At 48.5% G+C, this 16,097-nt stretch overlaps 5 protein-coding genes across 5 annotated transcripts; 3 read left to right on the forward strand and 2 right to left on the reverse strand.

The window, feature by feature from the left end:
* Window positions 1-150: 150 nt before the first annotated feature.
* On the forward strand, window positions 151-2,503 carry NMT1_1 (glycylpeptide N-tetradecanoyltransferase). Its single transcript, XM_024906163.2, has 5 exons — window positions 151-344; window positions 602-657; window positions 712-814; window positions 873-941; window positions 997-2,503. Exons 2-5 carry the CDS (start codon window positions 623-625, stop codon window positions 1,816-1,818), a joined length of 1,029 nt encoding a protein of 342 aa, XP_024764245.1. The 5' UTR covers window positions 151-344; window positions 602-622; the 3' UTR covers window positions 1,819-2,503.
* A 242-nt stretch (window positions 2,504-2,745) lies between these two features.
* On the forward strand, window positions 2,746-3,179 carry TrAFT101_003119 (uncharacterized protein; the record flags this gene model as incomplete). The annotated part of the gene is made up of 3 exons (XM_066126782.1): window positions 2,746-2,759; window positions 2,852-3,012; window positions 3,079-3,179. 3 exons carry the CDS (start codon window positions 2,746-2,748, stop codon window positions 3,177-3,179), a joined length of 276 nt encoding a protein of 91 aa, XP_065982889.1.
* Window positions 3,180-4,037: 858 nt separating this feature from the next.
* On the reverse strand, window positions 4,038-7,881 carry TrAFT101_003120 (uncharacterized protein). Its single transcript, XM_024903502.2, has one exon. The coding sequence runs from the start codon at window positions 7,532-7,534 to the stop codon at window positions 4,238-4,240; it is 3,297 nt and encodes a 1,098-aa protein (XP_024764247.1). The 5' UTR covers window positions 7,535-7,881; the 3' UTR covers window positions 4,038-4,237.
* A 2,863-nt stretch (window positions 7,882-10,744) lies between these two features.
* On the reverse strand, window positions 10,745-12,690 carry PHO5 (acid phosphatase pho5; the record flags this gene model as incomplete). The annotated part of the gene is made up of 4 exons (XM_024907660.2): window positions 10,745-11,127; window positions 11,198-11,776; window positions 11,859-12,091; window positions 12,170-12,690. The coding sequence occupies 4 exons, from the start codon at window positions 12,688-12,690 to the stop codon at window positions 10,745-10,747; spliced, it is 1,716 nt and encodes a 571-aa protein (XP_024764248.2).
* An 809-nt stretch (window positions 12,691-13,499) lies between these two features.
* Window positions 13,500-14,959, forward strand: TrAFT101_003122 (uncharacterized protein). Its single transcript, XM_024907661.2, has one exon. It carries the CDS (start codon window positions 14,061-14,063, stop codon window positions 14,829-14,831), a length of 771 nt encoding a protein of 256 aa, XP_024764249.2. The 5' UTR covers window positions 13,500-14,060; the 3' UTR covers window positions 14,832-14,959.
* The last annotated feature ends 1,138 nt before the right edge of the window (window positions 14,960-16,097 follow it).

Raw genomic sequence — 16,097 nt, forward strand, 5'->3', positions numbered from 1 at the left:
GTACGTTAGCTCCATCCTATCAGCACAGCCCACCACGGGAATATCACTTCATTATCACGGATATTATCGGAGCCATGGAACAACCTTGACTCTATGCGCGATATCTGAACCACGATTATGACATAACTGATACCCACTGTGAGATTGAGGGGTAAGTCTTTCAAAACTTTGACTCTGCTCTCGAACCCCTCCTCGTCTTTTCTTCTTTACAACTCATTTTTGCTTCCAAATTGCCAAGCTTTCGATCGCACAAAATAACAATCCCATTGAAAAAATCCATTGGTACGACACGCGTCTACAAGGAGTCATGTCACCTGTCGCAATGGAACTATCCAGCCATCGAGGTAAAGTAGACTGAGCAAGCATCCGGGTGTTCGATCTGCTGTATTGTGTTGTCTCTTTCTTTCTATCTATCTACTCGTTGATGGTCGATTCATTCGATGTCAACCTAGTTTGTAGTATTAGAGAAGAGACAACATGATAAGGCGGATTGATCTGAGAAATACCGGCGAACTTGATCTGGATAATACCAGCGAAAGGATCTGCTTCTTGGGCTTCCCCTGCTCTCCTTGTACCATTTTGCGCAGACTAACCCACGTAGCTTTTTGCTCGATCATCCATAATGTCGACGGATAAGATCACGTTCTTGACGAACTGGTCAGACTTATCCTCGTCAATTGAGTCGGGCCAATTGAGCTAACCAAGACACAGGCACGCTACCCCGTACCACGCACCGCTGTACCTCGCTCAAGCGAAAGGATATTTCAAGGAAGAAGGCATCAAGGTCGCTCTCTTGGAGCCCAATGACCCTAGCGTATGTGACTTGTTCGGTTCTCAACACAATGATACAGAAAACTTATTGTTACTACTAGGATGTTACTGAGATCATCGGATCTGGTAAAGTGGATCTCGGATTCAAAGCAATGATTCATACTCTTGCTGTAAGATTGTCCTCCATCAATGAGTACACTGACTGTTTACTGACAATTATTCAAGGCCAAAGCCCGTGGTTTCCCTGTCCTCTCCATTGGTAGCCTCCTTGACGAGCCATTCACTGGTGTGATTTATCTCAAGGAGTCGGGCATCACCACTGACTTTCGCTCCCTCAAGGGCAAGCGGATTGGCTACGTGGGCGAGTTCGGCAAAATCCAAATTGACGAACTGACCTCTCACTATGGTCTCACTCCAGAAGACTATACTGCCGTTCGCTGCGGAATGAACGTTTCCAAGGCTATCATCACTGGCGAAATTGATGCTGGTATTGGCTTGGAGAATGTTCAGATGGTGGAGCTTGAGGAGTGGCTCGACAAGCAGGGCCGCCCAAAGACAGACGTCCAAATGCTCCGCATTGATGAACTCGCTGAATTGGGCTGCTGCTGTTTCTGCACCATCCTTTACATTGGCAATGAGTCCTTCATTGAGAAGAACCCGGAGAAAGTCCGCGCTTTTCTTCGTGCTGTTAAAAAGGCTACTGACTTTGTGCTTGCTGAGCCGAGCAAGGCCTGGGCAGAGTACATTGACTTCAAGCCCGTGATGGGAACTGAGCTGAACCGAAAGATGTTTGAGCGCAGCTTCGCATACTTTTCCAAGGATTTGAAGAACGTGCAACGTGACTGGAACAAGGTCACCAAGTATGGACAGAGGCTCGGCGTCCTTGATGCCCAGTTCAAGTCCAACTATACCAATGAGTTCCTTAGCTGGGAGCTTGAGGCTGACTCTCAAGATCCTACCGGCGACCAGAAGCGCATGGTTGAACTGCAGTGCGACGTTGCTTGCCGAGGCGGCTTCCGTCGACTTCCACCTAGCATCAAAGCCTAATTTGATCAAGACAGCCTTCAGCCACTCTGGCCGAGCATATGCGTGGTTGCGTCTTCGCTCGTTGTAGACGCATACAGATCTGGCACCTCTACGTTCATTGCTGCCTCAGTCACTCTCTTAGCTGTATAGCTCTCTACCAAAGATAAATAAAATATTGATGCCAGACACAAAACGTTGCTTGATTCCATTTTTGAACGAGGATTTGATGCTGCTACACAATATTGGCCATTGTAAAATTACTCTCCTTTCCGGGTACACGTAGTCGGAGTACCTGCAGCGCCTGATATGTGGAACCATCAAACGGTGTACGTTTCAACATTGAGTAGAAACATCCAGTAAACAATTCAATATCATTCATCTAGAATTTTTAACGTCGGAGCTATATGAGCATACGCGATCTCTCTCGTATGAGGGCAGTCGGGCCAGGCCGCTATTTGCTTATGCTGCTCTGGTAGCGGACCGCGCTTGCAATTATGCTCGGCGCCTTGATAGATGTAGATGACTGTGTAGGCACTTATAGAAGTCTGAGAAAAGTAGAACAAAGGAAACAAGAAAGTTGCGAACGAAATGTGGAAAAGGGTTGGCGTTGAAGCTTGCACTAGGCCTGTACGTTCTTGACAGCTGCCAGCAGCTACTTGACTGCCACTCATATCAAAATACTACCAGCGAAATACCGCTTGACCGCCAATAGCACTATCTTTCATCTATTTACGAATTCTTTCAATCTCATTTGAGGCAGCTCTCTTTGCTCCATTTGCAATCTACGAACAAGACCACATAATATGACGAACACATCTCCGGATGCTGCCTCACATGGCCTCCCGTGGGGAAGGGCTTGTTATCTGAAGCAAACATTCGTTATAAACTAAGAGCCGACAAAAATGCTAGCTTCGCTGCAAGTATTTGCCGTCGTCGCTCGAGAGAATCATGGACGCCAAGAAGTGAGTTACAAGAGCCCATCTTATGCTCTGTTTTTTTCGTATACGGAAACGTCATTGCTAACTGTAATAGATCATAAGCTTCATAAAATTAGAAACATTCAGAAATTTATCCGTTTTCGGTCGCCAGAAGGAGGTTTCCAACGGATTGTTCACGACATACCCGACGAGATAAAGCCTGGTATTCGCTTCCAGTCAAGAGCGTTTGCTGTCCTCCAAGAAGCAATCAAGTCATTTGCAACAACCTACTTCACAAGTAAGTTCTTTGTAATTATATAAATTCTTTATCAGATGATTGTTACATGCAATGCTAACTCCTTAGCTATGAGATTAAACGCCAACCATGCTAATCGCGTTACGATCTGGCTCGAGGATAACAATCTTGTGGACATGTTGCGATCTGGTACCCACCCCACCCATTAGCAAAGAAGAAGTGATATCAGTCACATTGATTCGCCCAACTATGACACCTAGCGCATTTGACAGATTGAGGATATTGCGATTTGGGCAACATAGAAGCCGCGAAGGAGAGATATACTTAAGAGGGGGGAGTATAGGATCACTTGAAAATGATGGCTATATATGATCCATTTTGACAAAACTAGCGGCTATATGGACGAGATCGCTCAAAAAAGACAAAACAGTCCTGTTGACAATCATTGCATTGTGATTAGGCGTGTACATCTTCTGGTCTCGGTTCATCGCTCATCAAATGATATTTAGTACTACTCACAAAACCATTATGGTGCTTTCTCAGCAATTTGCGTTATGCAAGATGGTCTATTGTAGATGTCGCTATAAACGCAGCACTCTCTGGGATTAGCGTCTGGATCACAGCATTCGTTTCTTGGAACAGGAATACATGCGTCTGCCATGGAAGAGTTGTAACAACTCAGATAACTTTAATACTGATACTTGATATTGAGTTGCCTAAAAAAGGTACAAATATGCCAGGAATCGTTACAGACCAACGTTCGTTTAAATCTAGGTACATGATATAAACCACTGAAAAATAACATATTCCACTCTGTAACGATCCGTTATACCGTTGAGCCAACAGGGCAAAAGATTAGGCCAATAACCACTATTGTAGCAGTTACTGTAACGGAACCAGCTGCCATTAAGGGATTCGTAGTTACGGTGAACCAGGTCGTAACACACTCTAGAATCTCAACAGGTAAGTGATATATGTGTAGTAAAAAGGCTGTTTTATTTACAATGATATTCACCGCAAATATGCAAATTGTCAAGATTTGGGATACTTGTATAAGCAATCATCATCAAAGTCAGTCGTATATTCTGTCATAAGCAGTCATTATATACTATATACTTCTAGAAACCCCCCTCCACCTCGTACCTCTCTGTACAATCTATCAAACAAAATCAATCGCGTACATAAGCAAACGTGGTACCCAAGCAAATAAACGAACGAAGAAAAAAAATATTGGGGTATACGATTAAAAAATGAGAAGACTTTTTGGTTACCACGCAACCTTAGCAACAGGTCCGTTAGGGAAGAGTCTAACAATCAACTTGCGGAACTCATCCAGGACCAAAATACCCAGAGCCAGGGGAATAGGAATCAACCAAAACTCAATGGGAACCGACGCCGTGAGGAACAATGTCTGGAGGCCTGGAACCTCAGTAACGAAAATAGCAATGGCAAGACTGATAAGCATGCCGAGGAGCAGCCAGGGGTTGCGACGCTTCTTTGTGAACGGATCGGCTTGAACAATGCTGAGACGGCGGTTGCGCACAGAGAGAATGTTACCCCACTGGAGAATGACAAGGGTAACAAAGTAAACGCATTGGCCGGTGTAGTTGAACTGGTTAAGCTGATCCTGAGTGTAGCCGTGGAAGCCGTCGGTGTAACCCTCGAAAAGGAAGAAGAGCTGGTGAACAGGAATGCCGGCCGCCTTCCACATATAGAAGAAGAACATGGAATGGGCACAGATGGTCTCAGCAGTACCAGTGAAGAGGTATGCTTGGCCGTAGATCTTCAAGTTGATAAGATGGTCCTTCTTGTGGTTTCGAGGAGGCAGCGAAAGGAGATCAAACTCTTCCTTCTCCATAATCAGGGAAAGAGACAGGAACAGATCGGTGAAGACGCAAATCATGATCATGAGGAAGGAGCTCAGCGGAAGAGGAACACCAAAGAAGACGTTGAGAATAACGGGCCAGATCTCAGACCAACTACCGGCAGGGAGCAGGTAGGCAATGACCTTTTGCAGATTTTGGAACACGAGACGGCCGAGACGGATGGCGTCAATGATGGAGTCGAAACGATCGAGCAAGACGAGATCAGCTGCCTCGATGGCAACATCACTGCCAGAGACAATGGCGACGCCGACGTCTGCAGCGCGAAGGGCAGGCGCATCGTTGACTCCGTCACCAGTGACAGCCACAACGTTGTCTCGTTTGCGGAATTCTTCCACGATACGAAGCTTCTGTTCAGGCGTTGTTCGAGCAAAAACAATCTCTTGATATTCACAGACAATACTCCAATCCTCATCAGAGAGACTACCAAGACTCTGTCCCTCAAGGAGAAGACTGCGGCATTCACCAGCAATGCGGGCCTCATTGAGCTTCTTAACGGCATCGGCGTCGTTGTTAGCCTTGATGGTGGCGATAGTATCGGGATCTCTCTCGCTAGTAATGATGCCGACGTTGCGAGCAATAGCAGCGGCAGTGAGGCCGTAGTCACCAGTAACCATGAAGAATCTAGTTCCAGCACGGCGACACTCTTGAACAGTGCTGAGGGTCTCCGGGCGAGGGGGGTCAGTGATACCAAGAATGCCGACAACTGTAAGATCTTCGGTGGCTCGGCTAGTGACTTCATCGCCAAAGTGGTTGGTGCCAATGGGTTCGTCGACAGTCATGTTTTTCATGCAGAGAACAATAACACGCTCAGCGTTCTTGGACAACTTGTCTTGGTATTCCTTGAAGGCAATCTTTGCGGGGCCGTCGAGGGGCATAACACACTTTGACTTGCGAGACCAGTAGGCTGTGCAGGATGGCAGGAGGACATCGGGGGCTCCCTTGACGAAAACTTGGAACTCGTTGGTCGCTTGGCTCTCAGAGGGGATTTTGTACATTGTAAGCATCCACTTGTTCTTGGAGTTGAAGGGAATCTGGAAGACCTTGGTGGGTTGGTCTGCTGCCTTCTCGTTGCTTGTAGGAGCGCCAGCAGAGAATCTGAGAACAGCACCGTCTGTGGCGTTGCCTTGGATGGTACGAGAGGCAACGGGGAGGTGAAGAGTGGATGGCTCAAACGTGGCATCGTTGCACAGAGAAGCAGCCTGGTGAAGCTTCTTCATTCCAGCATCGACTTTGTCGCTAGAGAGACTGTTGTAGAGGTCCTGAATAGCAATAGGCTCGTCGAGGAAGGCGATGGAGTTGACATGCATTTGATTCTGGGTCAAAGTGCCGGTCTTATCAGAGCAGATAACATTGACACAACCCAGCGTCTCAACAGTAGAAAGACCCTTGGGCAAAACATTGGAAGCCTTCATGCGTCTCGCCACCATCATAAGAGTCAGCGCAACCGCGACAGGCATACCCTCGGGAATGAAAGCGACGACACATCCCATGACATTGTTGAGCATGGCCACAACGTTCATGTAATCGGGATGATCTTTGCGCAGCCATCCAAGCCATGTGAAGAGGATGATGAGAGCGAGAACAATGGTCAGGCCAACAATAATGTAGACAAATCGGGTGATTTCTTTCTGGATGAGAGTTGGTCGCTCTTCTGCTGATGCAGTGGCCTTTGCAATACGACCCATGACGGAGCGAGGACCAGTCAGAACAACGACTCCAACACCGCTGCCGTTGACCACTAGAGTACCCATCAGAGCAATGTTGCGACTCTCCAGGAAGTTTTCTTCCGTCTGGTCAACCGAAGCATCGATTTCATCAGACTCTCCGGTCAAGATGGCACGATCAAAGCGAAGGTCTCCAGAATGGTTGATGATACGCATATCCGCAGGCACCTTGTTGCCAATCTGCAGGTGGACAATATCTCCGCTTACAAGTTCAGTAGCCTTGAGTTTCATCAGCTGGCCATCACGACACACCAGAGCATCTGAAGGCAGGAGATCGATGATGGAATTCATAGTACGCGAAGTAGACCAGTCCTGGAAGGCAGAAAAGCCAGCCTGAAGGACAATGACGATGAGGACAAGGATAGCGAGAGCCAAGTTTGTAGGAGAAGGAGGATTGCTCAGGGGGCGCCAGCAGATGAAGAAGATGACGACGCCCACCCACAGAACGGAACAGAAGCCGCCGAAGACGTACATCAGAAGCTTCTTCAGATAGTTCGGTTTGGGGTGAGGGAGCGTGTTTTTGCCATCTCGTTGAATTCTCAGTGCAGCAGCACTCTCCGACAAACCCATCTCCTGAGAGACATTGAGCTGTTGGCAGAGCTGATCAACTTCGAGCTCATGAAAAGTCAAGTTGGAGAAGTACTCCTCCTTGTTGTCCTTCTTCTCCTTGATATCAGGCAAGTTATCAGAATCGACTTGGCGAGATTCGGAGACGTGAATGGACAAGGTACGATATTCAATCTGGACTCCAGAGTAAGGCGAAGAGGGCAGATCGCGACGGCTATTGACCGAACCGCGACTCATAGACCTCTTGCGAGACAAAGGCAGACCCTGCTCGCGGTCATTCGTATGGGTGCGGCCAACACGGCCTGATGGATGTGTAACATCGTTAAAGGTGATGCGGAGGTCGTTGGCTTCCTTTTCGTCCGGCTCGGGGGCAATGTTTTCAGGCATGATTGAAATTGAAGAAAGGGGGTAAAATTGAAAAAAGAAGTATTCAAAAAAAGAAAATGAACTTTTGATTTTTTTTCAAGTCTTCTTGGGCAACTTTGATTGAAACAAGCCAGACAGGGGGAGGGACAGAGAGCCACGTATAAGCCAACTGACCGTCTTTTTCTTTTTTTTTTCCCACAGCAAGTTTTGATACAAAGCGAAGAAGAGCTTGATGGAAGGAGGAAGAGGAAAAGGAGGTGAAAGAAGTGTGAACCTGAAGTAAGTGAAAAAAAAAAGCAGAGGACTAGAGGCCGGCTTTATGCACAACTGAGTCTGAGCGGTCAGGACAGACAAAAATTTTGACCCAGACAGCTGGGCTATGATACCAATAGCACCTGCATGCAGCTCAACTACGTGAGGGATTCAATTCCTACACCCTTTGGGCCCCCTTGTCGCCACCACAGCATTCAGCTTGAACCAAATAAAGCAAACACGTTCCCACGCCCTAGGCTAGGGTTTGGGGTTGTCCGCGATAACTCTGGCCCCCCCAGGCCAGGCCATGATAGGCAAGGCAATAACTACATCCATAACAAAAAAGCTACATACTGATAGGGCGCAGTACTGCGTACACGCACACTACATGATATTACCTACAGATGCAAATACATGGCCATGTATGGAGGTGGTATGTCGACAACGCAGCGTCCCAGCTCTGTCACTCACACACACCCCCATGTATAGACGGAAAAAAAGGGGGGCGTGTCGAGAAGAGAGAAGGGCAAAGCAAGGTATTTCGTAAGTGAAATAACGTATATTCCCGCATACAGCTCATTATTATCCCAACTAGGAAGAAAAAAACAAAGAGGAAAAGGCGTTTATGCTGAGCCTCTGTCTGTCTCTGCCGTCTCAGCTTACCTAAACCAGCTAGTTGGAGACATGGCAAGCCCGAGAAAAAAAAAAAAAAAGAAAAAAAAAAAAAAGCGGCTGAGGGCGTGAAACAACCCAGAAGAAAAAAAATGAAAACCATCACCCAGATCTGGAATGGCCCGAGGAGGGTAGAACCAAAAAAAAGGGGAGGGGGGGTGTCCAGCGTTGGTTTTTCTTCTGGTGGCCGAAATGGATCTCGCAAAAAAGGCAATAATACACGTATCAAAGGGCGCCAGAAAAAAAAAAGACCCCGAAAAATCCAAGCCAAAAGTACACGGTCAGAGTCGCGGGTACAAGCGCCTCCTCCGCCAGCTCAAGCTTCGCACAGTGCGCTACTGGCGTGTGGCCTCGGGGCCCGCCAGCCGAGCTGTGGATAATATGCAATTGTATGAGGGAATTATTCTCGCTGCTGCCAGCGGACTCTGGGCTACCGCGTGCAATTATTGCATCACAGCGGGACAATGGACTTACCGCATCAAGTATCGCCTTTTACGTACATCAACCTTCAGGCCAAAAGTTCACGGGCCTGGCCTTGCGCGCGGCTCCCGCTCAGCACACAGCGCTCGTTTCTTTTTATTTTGACTTTTCAACCTCCGTCAGCTTTTCTACACCTATGGCCTGTCATGAGCCTTTTTTTCCTGTATTTTTATCCGTCAAACTGCTGGCGTTCTAGTTCGCCGAAAGTGACGCATTGCTTGCGCTCGCATCTCAATCTCACTCCCCCCCTTTAGCACATGTGGCCATGCATGCGCCTCACTACAAGGGTCCAACCCCCTCTTTATGCAATGCGCATGCACGTCCCCCTCCTCGGCACTCGACCTTGATTCTGCCATTTTGCCATTTTGCGGGCCATGTGTGCTTCCAAGGTCTCGACGCCATCTTCCCACCACCGTTTCACCAAGTCCATCTCATCTCATCTCATCTCATCGTGTGTGTACTTGGCATACCACCTCGTATATTGCCTCCCAGTCGCTTTGATTTAATTTATTCGCCCTCAAATCTCATTCATCAACAAGTTTGCTCAATATAAATACCGCATGTTCCACACTATACTCCCATTTCTTCTGTTTTCACTTATACCACTGCCTCCTCCTGGTGGTAAATATCCTCCCGTCTCCCTTTTTTTTTTTTTTTTTTTCAAAATTCTCTCTCTCACCTTCCAACGGGGGTACATGCCCTAATGCAGACAAATGAATCATGATTCGTAGTGTCCATATATGTATAAAGAGAAATCATCTCAAGCATACATACATACCTCATCCAGCCATACTCCTGACTGCTTTTAATTCGGTGTAAAACAGCACACATGTTTTTATAGCTTACGAGCAAAACCCCCGTATAATGGACCTACCCCAAGGTATCTTTATTTCTGCTTCGAGTCATTGCAAAAGCTTGATTCATGCCCCAAGCCAGGCAGACATTTGCAAGCTTACCATGCGTTTGCTCCGCCTCACCTCACAATCCCAGCAGTGGTGCCACTCGCTCAATGCCTACATATTGAGTGGCAATAGCCTGGATTCGTGTAGCAGTAGTAATAGTTTCAATGTGTGATATGCACAGCAAACTCCGCAGATAATGCAAGGAGGCATTCATTCATTGGATGTCGGTAAAGCCGTCAAGATACGCCCTCAAAATCGTACGTTACAGCTGCAAGCATGCACATGGCGATCCACCTTGAAAGAAACCTCCCTCTGTAAATAAACAGCATCAGTAATAAAAAAAAAGCCATATTAGTAGTAGTAGTATATGCACTCCATCGGCAGAGAAGCTCTCCATCTGATCCACACGCACACATACGCGCGTAAATCCCCAGATACGCAAAAAGTCTTGGCATCGTGACCCGTTGCCTGACCCTGCACGTGGCCAGCCCTTTGGTGTGTGGGGTCCCGCACTTGGCCGGCACGTTCCGGGCGTCTTTATTGGGCCGTTGTGCGAGCACAGGACAAGTCGAGAAAGACAAGGACTACTAGTAGCACTAAGTAAGTAAGGGGGAGAGGGAGGGAGTCAGGATAGCATGAGAAGGGAATGAATGAATGATAGTATTAGATAAGTATATATGTATATATTGACTATATAAAAGAGGGTATTTTTTTTCTTTTTGGTATATAGATTTTATAGCGTCCAATGATTTGCTAACCGTGCCGGCGTATAACGAGTGGTATCATCAACAAGACCGTTTGCAGCCACACCTCATATGCACGTGTAAGGTTCATGAGCCTAATTAAAAAAGAAAAATAAATAAATAAATAATGGAACCAGAGAACCTCGTCGCCTTCAACGCCGTAACTCATCGCAAAGTTTTATCTAAGCAAGAGCCTTAGGAGACTCACCATCGGCCGAGATCATGGTGACGACCTCAGAGCCGGGGCGAACGATGGGGTCATCGTGGTGGGTAACGGCATAGTCATCCTCACCGCTGAGCTCTTCAAGCGTCTTGCGAGCAGTCTCGGGGATGAAAATGGTGGTGAAGCAGCCGAGCAACATGAAGAGAGCATAGATCTCAAGGACGTGGTCCATCCAAGGAGCAGCGACCTGCTTGGTGGCTCCACGAGTGCGCAGAGTAGCGATGGCACCCTGGCCGATGATGGATCCGATCTTGCCGGAGGCAGCGGAGATACCGTGGGAGGTGGAACGGTAACGGGTGGGGAACACCTCACCGGGGACAACGAAGGTGGTCGTGTTGGGGCCTGTGTCGCGTGCTCGTTAGCTTTTTCTAGAGACGGAAAAAAAAAATAGATTGACACAAAATTCACTTACCAAAGTTGAAGAAGAACTGGGCAATGACATAGATGGCAAGGAGGCCGTTGGAGCTCAGCTTGTTGTAGGCGAAACCCATAACGATGAAGAGAATGGTCAGGATAGCGAAGCCACCAAACTGAATGGTCTTACGGCCCAGAGTATCAATGGTAGCAACAGAAACCCAGTATCCAGGGACGGCACCAGCGAGGACAATGACGATGTTACCAACAGCAGTGTTGTACAAGTACTCGTAGACGTTGCTGACGTTCTTGGTAGAGTAGCCAATGACGTTCAGGATGGTACCGTTGTTCAAAGAGAGACCATAAAAGGCGACATCAAGGCAGAACCATGAACCAGCAGTGCCGAACAGGACGAGGAAGTTCTTGAGCTTGCCGTAGTGGGCGAGGAAGTCCTTGAAGCTGGCCTTGGGAACCTGGAGGCTCTCCTTGGCAGCCTTGTTGGTGGTGATACGGGCAATCTCGTCGGGGTGGCCCTCGCGCTTTCCAGTAACGTAGGCAACGACATCATCGCCAGCTTGCTCGACGTCACGAGCGATATCGAAAGTGTAACGAGGAGTCTCGGGGATGGTAAGACGGTCTGTGAGTCACGGTCAAGTTAGCGACCTCCCCCCACATGGAACTCTTGTCAATTGGTTCTTTTTTTTTTCCTTGTCACTTACAGTAGAGGGCAATGCAGGCAGGGACAGCGCCAAGACCGATCAGGGTACGCCACATCTTGTCGACAGCGAGCTGGCAAACACCAGTGCACTCAGCAGTCTTGGCGGCAGAGGACAGTGAACCCTTGAAGCCGAGAGTGACGAAGAGCATGACAAGAGCAGCAGTGAGCTGGCCGAGGCCCTGCATAGCAAAGACAGCGCTCATCATGGCACCACGCCACCTGGTAGTGGCGAACCTATATAACAGCAACTAGTGTAAGCAAAGCCCCCATCCACCAAAGCACTCCATCTAGAAGAGAGAGTAAAACACTTACTCAGAGGTAATAATGGATGAAAGGGGGTAGTCACCGCCAATACCAATACCCATAATAACACGCCAGAAGATGATGAGGCCGATGATATCGCAGGCGGGGGAGCCACTGGTCAGGGCCTGACCGATGGTAGCGAAGATGATGACAATAAGTTCGAGACCGTACATGCGCTTACGACCAACCAAATCAGCCATGATACCGAATCCAACCTGACCAATGACGGTACCGGCAGAAGTAGCGAGCTTGATGGCGCTGTCAGATGAGGTAGGCATGGAACCAACACCTGGGAAGTAGACGATGCCCAGCATGATGGTCAACATAGAGGCAGTGAAGATATCGTAAGAGTCCGTGAAGAAACCAACACCAGCGACCACGATGGCACGGACATGGTACCAGCCGAAAGGAGCCTTGTCGATCTCAGCAAGGGCCAGGCGGCGGCGCTCGTTCAGATCCTGGACGTGGAGAAAATCATTGTTATAGTTGTGGTAGGCACTGTTGCCTCCGGAAGTCTTTCCGAAGGCCATTGTGATTGTATTTTTATAAAATCAAATAAAACAAGAAGAAAGTAATAAAATGTAATGAAAGGCAACAACACAAGCCAAAGAAGCTTGGTATCACTCTTCTTCTAGGAGAAGAGGAAAAGACAAGGGCGGTCTTGAACACTTGTGGTTGAGAAACAAGGAGAGAAGGGGGAAAGAGAAGGCCAGCTAGATACAAGGGACAGGCTCAGGGGAAATATATAGGTACTACTACCACACTGCTTCACATCTCTGTCCCAAGGAGAATTAATTTTAATCTTTTTCAGGCAGCTTGATCCATCGTGGATCGATTCCTCGGGGCCTTTTCCCAGCCAAGACGACCGAGTCCAATATTGGTCTTGGTCTGCCTCTCGGAGCGGGCCAGACTGATAATGGAAGACGCGAATGCAGCCACAGACGGAGATGGAAGGGCAGAAGATCAGGCACTCTAACACCATTCTAGTAAATCTATTGGTCGCAGATGCCTGTCAACGTGTAGATAATAAGCCCAGAGCGTGGTCGACCCGACATGGCTTCTATGCTGGTTTGCGTCGATGCATGTGGAGGATCGGCCAATGGGGGGCTCGCAAATCGGCACGTTGTCGAGATAACCCCATCTGTATGGGGGACGAACCTCTCCACAATTGTATATGCTTGAAATTTAGCTGCATCGCGCAAGGAGTCCCGAGAGTCAAGAGCCACCAAAGACTATGGCTATACGGCTCCGACTTGCGGCTTGGCAAGCTCTTTGCTGCCAAAAATACTGCCTCGTGAGGATGCCAATGCCTTATCTGCAGCTGCCGGTCGTCTGGTTTGGCGACCGAGACATGGTGAGGCTAAGGGTCTCAGGCGCGGATCCGGTCAATTGCCTAATAGGGACACCGAGTGTGGCGACTCCCGGCGCCGGATCCATGCTGGGCTCGCCTCGTCTTCAAAGCTCTCCACGCATAAGCATGCCTGCATTGTCCCACGTGCTTGCCCCAAGGCATCTCAATCTCTGCGATTTCTGGCGGCGATTCAGTAGAAGATCGTGTTATAATCCACTGTCCTAGAGGGCCATTCCACTCGATGAGCTGCTGATCAATTCCAAATTCGCACGTGTGCGCCACTTCAGCTTCGTTCAATAAGCCTGCATGCAGGACGGAATAGCTCCCACTTCTGCAGCTTACTTTTAAGGTTGATTTTTACTCTGAGCGGTTTTCTTCCTCTTTGCCTGTTTTTGATCGTGTGAGCGGAAAAGCAGGAAAACAAGGGTTTGGGATCTTCTGTATGTGCCATCTCAGCCTCGCACCTAATCGGCCTCAACCCTAGTACAAGCCCAGCCCGGGATCTATTTTTTTTTCCCCTCAGCTCAGCCATCACCATCAAATCTTACCATGTCTCTCACAACACACACACAAACCATGGCAGAGAAGCCAAAAAGCGACAGCAGTGACACCAAAGACGCGCTTGACGGCGTGCTGCCGCTCTCATATAGAGTGGTCACGCGAGACCGCGAGAAACAAGACGCGCTGCACCTGGTGGCGGATAGCATTGCGCAGCAACGTCAAGCTGCCTCTGCCGCCATAATCTTCAACCCACTCTGCCTCGCAGGTTTATTAGCCACGTGCGCCGGCGTATATCGCCAATACCTGTATGCCGGCTACGGTACCGTGTTGACGATGCTTTGCGGCGTCGTCATCGTGTACCTGTCTTTCGTGCGATATTATACATCGAGGTACCTTGAGCTGGCGGAGAAATTTCGTTGGAAGGACTGGATCACCGGCCCCAATGGCAAGGAAGATGTTATCATTACTGCCGTCTTTGGCGACGAGATAATCGGTACCCTTGTTCTCAGACTGAAGGGAGATAAGTTGAACAAGAAGAAGGGTACTGCGCAGGCTGGCTCAGATGGCCAAGGCATCATCCGCGCCTGGACCACGAAGCTGCGATACCGAGGAAAGGGAGTTGGCTCAGATCTGCTGCACTTTGCAGTCCAGACCACATACCGCGAGTTTGGCTCGAGCGCCAGCGTAGAGTTTGCTGCAGATCATGCAAACAGCGTCAATCCTCTTCCTGATATGTTTCTCCGACCATTCAAGAAGCGCCAAGAAAAAGCAGGCAAGGCGCTGAAGCAAGCTTTGAAGGATCAAGGGAACCCGAAATAATCCCTAGCACTTGGATATAGATACACACTCATTCTGTAATATAAAATATATAATAATAATGGCAATGAACATTACGCATCATCTGGGTTCACGAAAATAAACTTGACTTTTGGTTACTCATTGGCAGTAGCGATATGTCACACACACGTGATGCATGCGCAGCTTCGTATAGTCTCGATCGATCACGGGAATTACAACTTGGCGTTGATGATGAGTTAAATCCGTACGATACTACTGCGACCGATTGATCCAGCAGTAGGGCAATTGAGCATGCGACACCTTGGCTGCAGACGAGTTTCAAAAGGAATATGCCAGCCAAGGAACTTGGCGATGCCACCATCATACTTGGCGATGAGGAATGCATTGCGCAGGTGTTGATGGTGGTAACATGATTTATCCACCGGTCTCTTGTTCCATTGCCAACAGCTCCGTTATCCGAGTTCTAGATGGCCGTCTAGATGGCGCATTCGAGTCATCGACAAAGGGACTTTCGTAAAACACCTGGTGTTGGCCATTGAACATTTGAAGATGGTGGCGAGAGCGAATTGGTGCAGCCAAATGCAGCCAGAGCTTTGGCACGTGGCATCGCAACAGAAACCAATATTCGAAACGGAACCGAAACCGCCCGACAAAGGGCTGCGGGCGCCGCGAGGACTTTTGGCGCGTATCCATCTGACAGTGGCAGCTCACGCACGTGGGCGACGAAATAATGTCTCATCGGGTCGTACCCACTCCAACTCTTGCTTGGCTGCAGAACTATTGACGGTGACCCAACAGCATGGGCCGACTATTATTATTTTTTTCCAACCCGTCCACCTTCGTGTTGAAAATAGAAATTCTTCCATCAAAATTTTACCCTCGGAATCGTTAAAAAAAAAAATCCGAATGAAGGCGATTGCTGAAATATTAGAAGCGGGTTGCACACTGTCCTGCTGGCCATCAAAGATCCGGCGTAGTGTCCCTCTCTGCTCATAATGCCCACACGGCAATACTATTAGCCATGCTGTAACACGCAAGAATCATACTGTCTCACATGGCGGAGAGCGAGGTTTCACCATCCCTTTCACACAACCAACAACGAAGTGATATGGAGATGATATATGAGAAAGATGCAGCGACAAGCCGCAGAATCGAGTGCTGCGCCTGCACCAGCATCAAGAAAGGAAGGTCGGTTCCATTGCAGTTTCATTTCTCACGGCAGTGCCTCGTATTTGGGCAACGCATCGCACTTGGTGCAAGTCGTGTTGCGCAAGTGAGTTCGCGCAG

Source organism: Trichoderma asperellum, chromosome 2 (genome assembly GCF_020647865.1).
Source record: "Trichoderma asperellum chromosome 2, complete sequence".
NCBI classification, from domain to species: domain Eukaryota; kingdom Fungi; phylum Ascomycota; class Sordariomycetes; order Hypocreales; family Hypocreaceae; genus Trichoderma; species Trichoderma asperellum.